Source organism: Narcine bancroftii, chromosome 2 (assembly GCF_036971445.1).
Source record: "Narcine bancroftii isolate sNarBan1 chromosome 2, sNarBan1.hap1, whole genome shotgun sequence".
In the NCBI taxonomy this organism is placed as follows: Eukaryota; Metazoa; Chordata; class Chondrichthyes; order Torpediniformes; family Narcinidae; genus Narcine; species Narcine bancroftii.
The window spans coordinates 44,491,139-44,505,130 of NC_091470.1; the positions used below are offsets into that span (position 1 = coordinate 44,491,139).

The 13,992-nt window shown below is 41.8% G+C and overlaps 2 protein-coding genes across 11 annotated transcripts in view; one reads left to right on the top strand and one right to left on the bottom strand.

Annotated features, from left to right (window-relative positions):
• LOC138753461 (endogenous retrovirus group 3 member 1 Env polyprotein-like) overlaps positions 1 to 13,992 on the bottom strand; it is a 182,506-nt gene that overhangs the window by 46,228 nt on the left and 122,286 nt on the right. The window lies entirely within an intron of this gene.
• LOC138752862 (tumor necrosis factor alpha-induced protein 2-like) overlaps positions 10,971 to 13,992 on the top strand; it is a 62,539-nt gene continuing 59,517 nt past the window's right edge. Inside the window, exons 1-2 of the mRNA XM_069915480.1 lie at positions 10,971 to 10,987; positions 11,066 to 11,179. Of these exons, the coding sequence (XP_069771581.1) occupies positions 10,971 to 10,987; positions 11,066 to 11,179 (131 nt within the window). The remainder of the gene's footprint in view (positions 10,988 to 11,065; positions 11,180 to 13,992) is intronic.

Genomic DNA, 13,992 nt, shown 5'->3' on the forward strand with positions numbered 1-13,992 from the left:
CCGTGGCGCGGCAAGGCAGTGGAGAACTGTGGCTTGAGGAGTGTCGGGAATTTGTACATGATTCGCTGGAACTCATCTCTGGGGGTGCTGATCGTGGTCATCTGTGTTTGCTCCGAGCGGGAGGCGTCGAGGCAAAAGGCCTGGAATGTGCGGGTGTCCACCAGGCGCCTACCTCGAATGTCCACCAGAAGCCTGTGTGCGAGGAGGAAGTCTGCATCCAGGATGGCAGTCGGGAGGGACGAGACTGTGAATCTCCACAAGAACTTCCACTGGCCGATCTGGAAGTGGACTGTCTTCATATGTCCGGATTGCCATTGCATTGGCCACACGGAGGGGAGGTCCACAAGGTCGGTTCCTGGATTCAATGGCCGTGGCCAGGATGATGCCGATCTGGGCTCCAGTGTCAATGAGGAAGCACCAGCCGCTGACTGAGTCCCACAGGTAGAGAAGGCTGTGTCCTTGGCCAGCCACCGCAGCCATTAACAGCGGCCAGCCTGGTTTTTTCCCTGGAACGAGCAGGGCTGACAACTTTTACGAGCCTTGGCTCCCCAGTGCTGGTGAAGCAAAGGCCTGAAGCGGATGCTGTGGCTTTGGTTATGCTCTTGTGGGCCACTTCAGGTGCCAGGTGCTCTACTGCAGCACTAGGGGTGGGCTTGGCGTGGTCATGCCCATGTCTTGTGACCTGCTGGACCACTGAGCCTTCGGAGAATCGTGCAAGCCATAGCTCTTGGGCCTTCTGGGCAACCTTCCTCGGGTCAGTGAATCTCTCCTGGACCAGCAGCGGCCGGATGTCCCCGGGCATATGTTCGAGGAAGATGCACTCGAAAAGTGGGCAGTTGGTCTACTGACCCTTGAGCACGAGCATCTCGTCCATCAGTTCTATCGGGGACCTGTCCCCTAGGGGGTCGAGGTGCAGCACCCGAGTGGCACGCTGGTGTCTGGATAGTCCGAGGGACCCGGTAAGCATTCGCTTGATGGTCTCATACTTGTCCTCGGTGGGTGGGTGCTGAACAAGGTGCAGCACATGTCTAGCGGTGGCCTGGTCCAAGGCAGCGACCACATGGTACAATTTGGTCATGTTGGTCGAAATCTGGTGGAGGTGAAACTGAGCCTCCATGTGGCCGAACCAGGTCTCCGGCTCCAGAACCCAGAATTCAGGTAGTTTCACAGCTATAGCGCTGATCCCAGGCTCGCTCATGATGGGTTCAAAGACATTTGAACAGTCGGGGTCACCAATTGTAGCAGCGGCTACACTGCTCCTGCAATAACACACAGAACCAGACGTCCTGATTGAGGGCGTCACGACATAGAAGTAGCGGGTGTCATCAGTGGTGATGTGGTGAAGCTGGAACTGGTCCTTGGCCTGCTCGAACCACACATGCAGCTGAGACACACATAACAATGGAAGCCTCAGAGAGACCATGTGGATGGTCATTGGCTCTGCTTGATCCGTCATCTTTGGGTCCAATTGTCAGTTGGACATGTCGGGGTTACCAATGTAGCGTATGTGCGACGATGAATGTGCAAAGAAGAAACACGCACATGAGGAGTCAAAGTTAAAGACTGATTTATTGCACTGGCAGCTCTGCTTAGATGGGCCCCTGGCAATGACATCAGGGCCCCGTGTCATCTGAGGACCATTGATCAGCATTCCCGCAAGAGTTCCCTGTGTTCCTGTGTGCGGAGTTCACCTGGGACATTGGCTGGAGTCACCCCCAGGTCCGTGCAGTTTCCGCATTCATCGGCTATTTTGCGGGCCAGTTCACGTCTTGGTGCACGAGCCACTACAACTTATACATCAACAGTCTATGGTACCCTATCAACAAATGTACTGGGAGTTCAGGAGTCTGATGGTTTGGGGAGAAAAGTTCTTGCCCAATCTGGACAGAAGGGCCCGATTGCTGCTGTACCTCCTACCAGATGGCAGAAGAGGGCATGGAGTTCTTCACAATGTTTATTGGCTTTCGACTGCATTGAGAGTATTAAATGTCCTTCATGGTAGGAAGAGAGCCCCCAATGATTTGTTTCACTGATCTTACTATCCTCTGCAGGGTCTTGTGATCTGAGAAGGTACAGCTTCCAAACCAGGTGGTGATGCAGTTGCACAGGATGTTCTCGCTATATCCTCTATAGAATATCATGAGGATGGAGGGTGGGAGATGAACTTTCCTCAGCCTTTGCAGAAGGTATAGGCGCTGCTGGGCATTTTTAGCTAAGGAGCTTGTGTTAAGGGACCATGTGAGGTTCTCTGCCAAATTCATTCCAAGGAACGATACTTTTGACAACCTCAATGGTGCAGCCATCAATGGTCAGTGGAGCATGACTCCCCTGGGACATCTTGAAATTGACAACCACTTATTTTGTTTTTTTGAATGTTCAGATACAGGTTGTTGGCTGTGCACCAGTCCATTAACGACTGTACATTGACTTGTTATTCTTACTGTCAGGCCCATTCCACAACACCCACACCCCAATCTGTGATTAATGGTGTGCCTCAGGGATTGGTGCTAGGAGCATTGTTGTTTGTTGTTTATATCAGTGATCTGGATGATAAAGTAGGAGATTGTATCTGCAATTTTGCTGATGACACTAAGATTAGGGGCATTGTGGACAGCGACGAAGGCTTTAATCGTTTGCAGGAGGATCTGGACCAACTGGAAATATGGGCCAGAAAATGACAGATGGAATTTAATGCAGACAAGAGTGAGGTGTTGCATTTTGGAAGGACAAACCAAGAAAGGATATACACAGTAAATGGTGGGGCACTGAGGAGTGTGGAGGAACAAAGGGATCTGGGAATATAGATACACAATTCCTTGAAAGTGGCATCATAAGTAGACAGGGTTTATAAAGAAAACTTTTGGCATCTTAGCCTTCATAAATCAAAGTATTAGGTACAGTAGTTGCGATGCTATGGTGAGGTTGTATAAGATATTGGTGAGGCCAAATTTGGAGTATTGCATGCAGTTCTGATCGCCAAACTACAGGAAGCAGATCAGTACGATTAAAAGAGTGAAGAGAAGATTTACTAGGATGTTGCTGGGTCTTCAAAAGTTTAGTTACAGGGAAAGATTAAACAGGTTAGGACTTTATTCCTTGGAGCATAGAAGAATGAGGGGAGATTTAATAGAGGTTTATAAGATTATGAGGGGCAACAGACAGAGTAAATGTGAGTAGGCTCTTTCCACTTAGATTAGGAGAGATAAATACAAGAGGACCTGGCTTTAGGGTGAAAAGGGAAAGATTTAGGGAGAATATTAGGAGGCACTTCTTCACTCAGAGAGTAGAAATTGCAGGGCCCCAGGTAGATATACAGTATTTTAAATGTCCTTAGCCACAGATGAGATACCGGAGAAGAAGTTTTTTTTAAATTTTGTTTTCATTTGCATTACATATAGACAATTAACCATTCATCTAATGATATAAAATAAAAAATAACACAAAATTAAACAATTTTTTTCTTTTCCCCCTCACTCCCTCCCTCCCCCTCCCTCCATAGAAAAAAGATAGAAAGAAGAAGTGAAAAAAAAATCTGAATTTATAATTTGATCACTATTCCTGCTAATCTAATATTATAATTTTGATCTTCTAATTATTTAGTTGGGAGGAGCAGGGGGGTGTGGATGATATAGACAGACTTTTTCCAAGGAAATCCATATACGGTTTCCAAATCCTATAAAAATTCTCAAGTTGGTTCCTTAAACTATATGTAATCCATTCCAATGGTATAAAAATTTGTATTTCAACCTGCCATCATTGCAACCTTATTAAATTGTCCGATTTCCATCTTACACATTTCTTTGCTACCACAATTGTTACAGTCAAAACAATTTTTGATATTTAGCTAATTTTAAATTCATATCTGTTTCATTTTAATTATCAGGTAAGAATAGTCTCGGATCTTTTGGTATTTGTATTTTCATAATTTTCCCAGTAATATACTCAAATCTTTCCAAAACTTTTCTACTTTTTCACATAAACACAATGAATGTAATAAAATCCCTATCTATTCATTTATTTATTTATTACATCTAAAATATTGATCAGAGCAATTTGGATTTTAATATACGGAGTTTAATATAATTGATGCAGGAAATGTACCATTTGATATCTAACATTAATGGTATTTGTCTCACTCTCTTGGCACAGCCTTGACCACACTTCTTGGATTTGTATATTTAAATCTTTCTACCATCTTCCTTTTGATTTATATAAATCCTTATTCTTCATAGAGTCTTTCAATTTTATATACACATTTATAATAATTTTTTCAACAAATGTATCTGTGATTAAAAATTCAAATTGACTTTGTTCCACTAATTTTAAACTCATCCCTAATTTCTTTTTAAAATATGATTTAAGTTGATAATATGAAAAGATTGTATTATTCAAAATATTATATTTCTCTTTCATTTGCTCAAAAGTCAAAAAGAACCTAAAAAAAATCTTTTATCTTCTTTATACCTTTACTGTACCAAATATCAAAGTGAATGAGTGGATCTGCTTTATCACCATCTTGGATATTTGTTAATTTTTAATACCTCATTCCATATGAATTCCACTCCATACCTTAAAATAAATTTTCCATTTATCTTTTCAAAAGTTCATCAGTCCAATTATATTAAAAAAAACTCTGGACTACTTTCTCCTATTTTATTCATATCAATATGTACCCACGCTGATTTTTCTCCCATTTTTATAGCAGGAGGATAAAAATCTTAACTGAGCTGCCTCGCAATAATGTTTAAAATTCGGTAATCTTAATCCTCCTTGTTCAAACTTCCAGGTCAATCTTTCCAAAGCTATTTTTGCATTTTATCTCGCCAAATAAATTTTCTTACATTTTTATTTAATTCTTTAAAATATGATTTAAGTTGATCATATGAAAAGATTGTATTATTCAAAATATTATATTTCTCTTTCATTTGCTCAAAAGTCAAAAAGAACCTAAAAAAAATCTTTTATCCTCTTTATACCTTTACTGTACCAAATGTCAAAGTGAATGAGTGGATCTGCTTTATCACCATCTTGGATATTTGTTTTGCAGACGATGCCGCTTTAGTTGCCCATTCAGAGCCAGCTCTTCAGCGCTTGACGTCCCGTTTTGCAGAAACTGCCAAAATGTTTGGCCTGGAAGTCAGCCTGAAGAAAACTGAGGTCCTCCATCAGCCAGCTCCCCACCATGACTACCAGCCCCCCCACATCTCCTTCGGCCACACAAAACTCAAAACGGTCAACCAGTTTACCTATCTCGGCTGCACCATTTCATCGGATGCAAGGATCGACAACGAGATAGACAACAGACTCGCCAAGGCAAATAGCGCCTTTGGAAGACTACACAAAAGAGTCTGGAAAAACAACCAACTGAAAAACCTCACAAACATTAGCATATACAGAGCTGTTGTCATACCCACACTCCTGTTCGGCTCCGAATCATGGGTCCTCTACCGGCATCACCTACGGCTCCTAGAACGCTTCCACCAGCGTTGTCTCCGCTCCATCCTCAACATTCATTGGAGCGACTTCATCCCTAACATCGAAGTACTCGAGATGTCAGAGGCCGACAGCATCGAATCCATGCTGTTGAAGATCCAACTACGCTGGGTAGGTCACATCTCCAGAATGGAGGACCATTGCCTTCCCAAGATCGTGTTATATGGCGAGCTCTCCACTGGCCATCGTGTCAGAGGTGCACCAAAGAAGAGGTACAAGGACTGCCTAAAGAAAGCTCTTGGTGCCTGCCCCATTGACCACCGCCAGTGGGCTGATATCGCCTCAAACCGTGCATCTTGGCGCCTCACAGTTAGGCGGGCAGCAACCTTCTTTGAAGAAGACCACAGAGCCCACCTCACTGACAAAAGACAAAGGAGGAAAAACCCAACACCCAACCCCAACCAACCAATTTTCCCTTGCAACCACTGCAACCGTGTCTGCCTGTCCCGCATTGGACTTGTCAGCCACAAACGAGCTTTCAGCTGACGTGGACATTTACCCCTCCATAAATCTTCATCCGCGAAGCCAAGCCAAAGACCAATTGAAATAAATATTGGAATCTTGGAAAATATAATCATCTTGAAACAATTTACCCTTCCTATTAAAGATATTGGTAAATCCTTCCATCTTTTTAAATCCTTTTCAATTTTTAAAATAATGTTGAATAATTCAATTTAAATAGATGAATTATTCAACATTATTAAAAAAATACCAATTTCTATTCCTAGTTATTTAATTCTTTCTTTTTGCCATTTAAATGTGTATAATCTCTTCATTCACAGGCATTATTTCACTCTTTTCTATATTTATTTTATAACCTGATACCCAGCCATATTCTTCTAATCTTTAGTTATTTTCTTCAATGATGTTTCCAGTTATGTTACATATAACATTGTCCACAAAAAGATTAATTTTATGTCCATCAGCTATCCGAAAACCTTTAATCTCATTATCCCTTCTTATTATCTCCACCAGGGGTTCTATAGCTAAAGCAAATAAAAATGGAGATAATGGACACCCCCCCCCCCCCTTGTCTGGATGATCTTTCTAATAAAAAAAAATAGAGATATTTGTCTATTTGTAACCACTTTAGCTTTTAGTTGATTATACAAAGCTCTTATCCAATTTATAAAAGCATTTGGAATTTCAAAGGCACTTAACACTTCATATAAAAAGTCCCATTCTAACCTATCAAATGCTTTTTCTGCATCTTATGCAACATCTACTGTCAGTATATTCCCCTTCTTTGCTACATTTAATAAACATAAATTTTACTATATTATCCACAGATTTTCAATGTTTAATAAAACCAGTCCGATCCATATTTATTAATTTGGGTAAGTATTTTCTTTAGTCTATTTGCCAATAATTTAGATACAATTTTATAGTCCGTATTTAATAATCATATTGGTCTATAAGAAGATGGTTGTAAAGGATCCTTCCCTATTTTTTGGAATAATTGTTATTAATGCTGTTTTAAAAGATGCTGGTAGATCATGAGATTCTCTCATTTGGCCCAATAGTCCCATCAAAACAGAAATTAATAATTCCTTAAATTCTTTATAAAACTCCAGAGAGAATCCATCTTCTCCCACAGCTTTATTATTTGGTAAGGACATCAGAGTCTCATACACCTCCACATCAGTAAAAATATTCTATAATTCCAATTTTTCTTCAATATTTAATTGAGGAAGTATGATTGTGACAAATATTTCTCTTTTTTGTCATCTTTTAGAGACTCTGATTGATATAACTTTTTATAAAAATTTCTAAAATTATCATTAATTTCTTGTGTCTTCTAAGTAATTTGACCATCTTCTCTCTTTGTTGCTATTATTGTTCTTGATACTTGGTCAGGTTTTAACTGGCACACTAAAACTTTATGGGCTCTATCACCTAATTCATAGTAGTTCTGCCGTGTTCTCATTATGTCTCTTTCTACTCTATAAGATTGTACTGTACTGTTTCAATTTTTTAAAGTCAAACAATCTTTTTTCTCTTCATTTTTTTTGAATGTAATTCCTTTTCTAAATCAAAAATACCCTTCTCCAATTGATCTATCTCTTTCTTATGTTCTTTCTTTATTTCTGATGTATAACTTATTATTTCACCCCCTAAATACACCTTAATAGAGTCCCATATAATAAATTTATTCCTTACTGAATTTTCATTAGTTTCTAGAAAAACATTTATCTGCTGTCTCATAAAATCAGATTGGAGGGAAGTTCATGTTCTTTTGTTTAAAAATGCCTCAGCTGTTTTTTGTTAGTTTTTTTTTCTTTTTCTATTAGAGTAGGTTAAGTTTTTTTAATATAATTTGATGTTTTTTTCATCATTGCAGTGGAAGGGGAATGGTTATACTGATTGAAGTTTTATCATAATTATATATATATATATATAATTATCTTCGTCCGCGAAGCCAAGCCAAAGATATATATATATATATATATTACACACACACACATACATGCAATATTGTAGTTTCAGTTTTCTTCATTGTATTGTATTTCTTATAAAAAACAATAAAAAAATTAAAAAGAAAAATGGCTCTAAATTAACTCAGAAAATGTTAGGCCAGTGAGCCTAACAAAAGTAGTAGGTAAGTTAGTGGAAGGTATTCTAAGATATTAGATGTAAAGGTTTTGGATAGGCAGGGACTGATTAGGGATAGTCAGCATGGTTTTGTGTGTGGTAGGTAGTGTTTGCCCAATCTTATAAAGTTTTTAGATGAGATTACAAGAAAATTTGATGAAGGAAAGTCTGCGGGTGTTGTCCACATGGACTTTAGTAAGGCCTTTGACAAGGTCCCACATAGGAAGTTAATCAGGAAGGTTTACTCACTTGGTGTTCATGGTGAGGTAGTAAATTGGATTAGACATTGGCCTTATGGGAGAAGCCAATAGTGGCTGATTGCCTCTCTGACTGGAGGCCAGGGAGTAGTGATGTCCACTGTCATTTATCGTCTTTATCAATGATCTGTAACGTGGTAAATTGGATCAGCAAGTTTGCAGATGACACAAACATTGGAGGTGTTGGGGATACCGAGGAAGACTTTCAAAACTTACAGAGGATCAGCTGGTAAAATTGTCTGAAAAATGCCAGATGAATTTAAAGTAGAGTGTTGCACTTTGGAAGGGCAAACCAAGAAAGGACATATACAGTAAGTGGTAGGGGACCAAGAACAGAGGGATCTGGGAATATAGAGACATAATTCCCTGAAAGTGAGATCACAGGTAGATAGGGTCATAATGAAGGTTTTTAGCACATTGGCCTTCATATATCAAAACAGTGAGATAGGAGTTAGGATGTATTGATGAAGTTGTACAAGACAATACTGAGGCCAAATTTTGGCCTACAAGAAGGATATCAATAAGATTGAAAGAGTGCAGAGGATATTCACAAGGATGTTGTCAAGACTTAAAGAATTGAGTTACAGGGAAAGATTAAATTGGTTAGGTCTATACTCCCTGGAATACAGAAGAATAAGAGGTGATTTGATAGAGCTATACAAAATTATGATGCATCCAGAGGGAGTAAATGCAAGTTGGCTTTTCCTACTGAGGTTAGATGAGATTAAAAAAAAACTAGAGGACGTGGTTTAAGGGTAAAATGGGAAAAGTTTAAAATGGAACATTAGGGGGAACTTCTTCACACAAAGTGCTGGGAGTGTGGAAAAAGTGGCCAGATGAATTGGCAAATGCAGTCTCGATTTTGATGTTTAAGAACAATTTAGACAGTTACATGGATGGAAGGTTATGGAGGTGCAGGTTTGTGGAACTAGGAAGATAAATAGTTCTATACAGATTAGAATGGCTGAAGGACCTGTTTCTGTGTTATATAGTTGAAGACGCTGTTTACATCCGGTACCGCACGGATGGCAGTCTCTTCAATCTGAGGCGCCTGCAAGCTCACACCAAGACACAAGAGAAACTTGTCCGTGAACTACTCTTTGCAGATGATGCCGCTTTAGTTGCCCATTCAGAGCCAGCTCTTCAGCGCTTGACGTCCTGCTTTGCGGAAACTGCCAAAATGTTTGGCCTGGAAGTCAGCCTGAAGAAAACTGAGGTCCTCCATCAGCCAGCTCCCCACCATGACTACCAGCCCCCCCACATCTCCATCGGGCACACAAAACTCAAAACGGTCAACCAGTTTACCTATCTCGGCTGCACCATTTCATCAGATGCAAGGATCGACAATGAGATAGACAACAGACTCGCCAAGGCAAATAGCGCCTTTGGAAGACTACACAAAAGAGTCTGGAAAAACAACCAACTGAAAAACCTCACAAAGATAAGCGTATACAGAGCCGTTGTCATACCCACACTCCTGTTCGGCTCCGAATCATGGGTCCTCTACCGGCACCACCTACGGCTCCTAGAACGCTTCCACCAGCATTGTCTCCGCTCCATCCTCAACATCCATTGGAGCGCTCACACCCCTAACGTCGAGGTACTCGAGATGGCAGAGGTCGACAGCATCGAGTCCACGCTGCTGAAGATCCAGCTGCGCTGGATGGGTCACGTCTCCAGAATGGAGGACCATCGCCTTCCCAAGATCGTATTATATGGCAAGCTCTCCACTGGCCACCGTGACAGAGGTGCACCAAAGAAAAGGTACAAGGACTGCCTAAAGAAATCTCTTGGTGCCTGCCACATTGACCACCGCCAGTGGGCTGATAACGCCTCAAACCGTGCATCTTGGCGCCTCACAGTTTGGCGGGCAGCAGCCTCCTTTGAAGAAGACCGCAGAGCCCACCTCACTGACAAAAGGCAAAGGAGGAAAAACCCAACACCCAACCCCAACCAACCAATTTTCCCTTGCAACCGCTGCAATCGTGTCTGCCTGTCCCGCATCGGACTGGTCAGCCACAAACGAGCCTGCAGCTGACGTGGACTTTTTACCCCCTCCATAAATCTTCGTCCGCGAAGCCAAGCCAAAGAGAAGAGAAAGAGAAGAGTTATTAATGAAATGGAATTCACTTCCTAACTGAGAGGTCTAGCCTAGCCAACAATAACTTTGAAAGAAAATTTAATACATTAAATACAAACGAGGAAAGGACAGGGCAAGCCAACTGGAGCAAATAGACCAGTTTTTGTGCTGTGTAATTTGAGTCAATACACGTTTTATCTGGTCCAAATGAAGTCGCATTGAACCTTAAGGGCTGGTTTATATTCTATTTCACACGTCGTCGTCCTTCCGTTCCAAAGGTTTTTGATGGAGTAGGCTGTTGGCAACATTTTGGAATGTTCTCGGATCATATGGTTTCGATTCTTTACTGACTCTCGAATATCACCCGTAAAAATCAAGGATACCTCGCTCAGCGGCAGTTCTGTTGTTTGGATGCGGATCCAGAGACTTTGGATAAATGCCGGCAACGCAACCGGAGCTGCGAGGACATCAATACGATTAAACATTAACGATTCACCGTTTTTGTTTGGGCGATTAAGAGGTTGTTCCCCCCCGCTCTCCTGACTGGTATGATTTTCCTGCATATGCAAAACCATGTTCTGACCCCACCTCTTGTAGTATAAATAGAGAGGGGACAAACTATCGTGAGCAAAGCTGCATGAAGTCGCGACGGTCAGCCGCTTTATGGAATCAACTATTCTCATCATTTTTGTCTCGTTTCAGCGCACGGCGAACGTGTAACTTGCGGAACGGCTGAATTCGTTCTTCCAGATCTTCGGTAGGTCTAGAAGTTGGCAACGTTGCGCTTCAGTGTTGGCCGGCGCTATCACCCACGAGTCAATGACTTATGGGGGAGGGGGTCCACGGAATCCGGCAAATCCGAGTTTTAAAATGTCAAAACTGGGTTCTACTTCCATTACCAGTTCCTCGCCTCTTTTAAAGATAGATGTTAAAAAGAGGTACAGAAAGAAATGATGGTGGAAACCTGAAACGATACACACATAGGAGGGGTGGGACGTGGCATTTGTCGGTAAAGAAATAAGAGTTAATGTCTCCGATCCGCGACCGTTATTCAGAATTCCCGAGATAAAAGCGAAACGAAGATGAAGATGAAACAGAAAGAAATTGCGAGCCGGGCAGTCAAATAGCATTTGCGAAAGGGGAATTGTTGCGACTCTTCACTTGAAATACTTTAAGTTGTGCTTGAGCTGTTACAATAGCAGCTGAAAAAAAACTGAAACCGCAATCACGGGGAAGGGTTAAGAAATTGGAGGTCACTATTGATCCCCTCTGGTTGGAGGCTGCTGAGAGGGTTAAAAGATGTGCCTCCAATTTGCTCGTAGCCAGGGTTGGCAATGTGTGTGGAATTAAAGCGATTGGCGACTGGGAGATCCTAGCTCTTGCAGCTGAAAGACAGAAGGTTCTCAACAAAATGATCTCCCAATCTGTGCTTAATCGGCCCCAAGTGGCATTCTGGAAGGCGTGATCCCGACATTAAACAAAGGGGAGAGAAAGGGAAGATGTGCATCCTGATGCAGGTGACAAAAATTGTGGAGAATATGTTGGATGTGGAGGCATGGAGTAGTAGGTAGTGTAGTAGTGATAAATAATAGTTCAGTTATCAACCAATCTATGTGATCCAGCAAGGCATTTTAGTTCTCGATTGTAATGGCTGGCATGTTGCACAGAATCAGAGTGGGACTAAGACATTAATGGTGGAAAAAAGACTGAGCATATTTGAACTCCACCTCAGAGTGTTGACTTTGTTTGACCTCAGGATTTGACATTGGCGATGAGGATGGGATGCCTTTCCCTCACTACTGCTTCGCTTACTCTCCTCATATCAATATATAGTCTCATCGCTGCATTGGGTTTCGGGACTACAACAACTGGACTGACCCAAGGTGTTGGTTCCTCCACTGGTTCAATTATGTCTTGTTGAATAAATTCATGTATTTTTGCTTCTACTTTCTCCCTTAGCCCAAACGGTGTCCTTCTCATGGGTTATGCTACTGGCCTGACCTATTTTCAGTTTGATCTGCCTGTTCCTTAGTTTTCCAAAACCTTCAAAAACTGACCAGAATTCCTCATTCAGGTCAATATAGGATTGCACTAAGTTCACATTCAGGCCTATATGTTATACACCCATTGCCTGCGCAATCTCCCTACTCGGTAGAGGTTCCCCTCATTCCTCAATGACAAAAGCTCTGCCATTACAATAGGTGGTGTAAGATTACTCTGGACATCCACCTGCACCTCTGCTGTAAAGCATCCAATTGTCTGAAGCAGCTTCGATGAGGTATATGGAAAGAACTTTTTCTCATATCTTCTGGTTGTACATTTTATCTTTTTCTTTTTCAGTTCCTCCCACAATACTCTGTCTATGATCTTGGTATCACTCCCACTGTCCACCATGATGTCAACCTTCACACCTCCAATCACTACTGGCATCTTTGCATTTGCATGTTTATTGTTAATGGCAAAAGCATATCTTATTTCAGTTTGTTTTTCCTGATCGTCATCACGTGTATGTTCACATTCACATGGACCCTTTTCAACGTGACATACATTTTGTTCACCCCTCAGCTTACATCCACCTCTCATACCCCTTCTTCCTCCACAATTACTTGTATGACCGGGTTCACCTCTTGCCTGGGGTGGGGCTCTACATTTCTTAGCAAAATGGCCCTTTCTACCACAGCTTCTGCACACTTGACCCTTGGCCGGACAGCTCAAATCCTTGCCAAAATGTCTGATATTGCCACATCAGTAACATTCATGACGTTCCGAATAATAAGTGTGTTTACCACGTTCCTGTCCTTTGCTTGCGGTGGTAAATATCTTATGAACTTGACCAGAAACTGTGCCATCACGTCCAGCTGGGGAACCATCCAATTTCATACTCTGAAACTGAGTTTCTACTGCTTCAAATAATGCTGCTATTGTCAATGTTTCTGAAGCCAGTGTGAGCGTTGCACCTTTCTCCAACAACTTGTGTCTCAAGTGGTTTGATGTACAACTTTGTACCACCTGATCTCAAATCTGTTTTTCCAAATCTGGTCCATAATTGCATCCTTCTGCCGCCTTCCTGAGTCATGTGACTAATTGAGTAATGGTTCCCATGTCCCTCTGTTTTATCTGTCAAAAGACATGGCGTTGGAATGTGGTATTTGATTCCACAACAAAATGCTCTTTCAAGGCGTCAATCAGCTTTGTTCCCTGTGTTGGACAATGTCTTGAAAATCTCCTGGACTGCAGCTCCAGCAGTTTACAAGAGTAGAGCCCTCCTCCAAGTGAGCTCTCCTCCGTGTGAGCTCTGCCGGCGTTGCCCCATTGACAACAGTCCCAAGTTGTCAGTATATAAATCAAACTCCTCATGCCAAGCCACCCAGCGAGCACTAACTATGCTTGATTCTCCAGTCAGGTCAAGTGGAGACAAACCTTTGTCCAGGCCCATCAAGCTGGTCATCTCCATTCTGCTCTTTCGCAGTTTGTCTGGCGTCATCAGACAATGAAACCTGTGGCTTAAATTCCTGCAAATGCAATATTTTCTCCTGTGTAGCACGATAACAAGAATCTCAGTTCATCCTC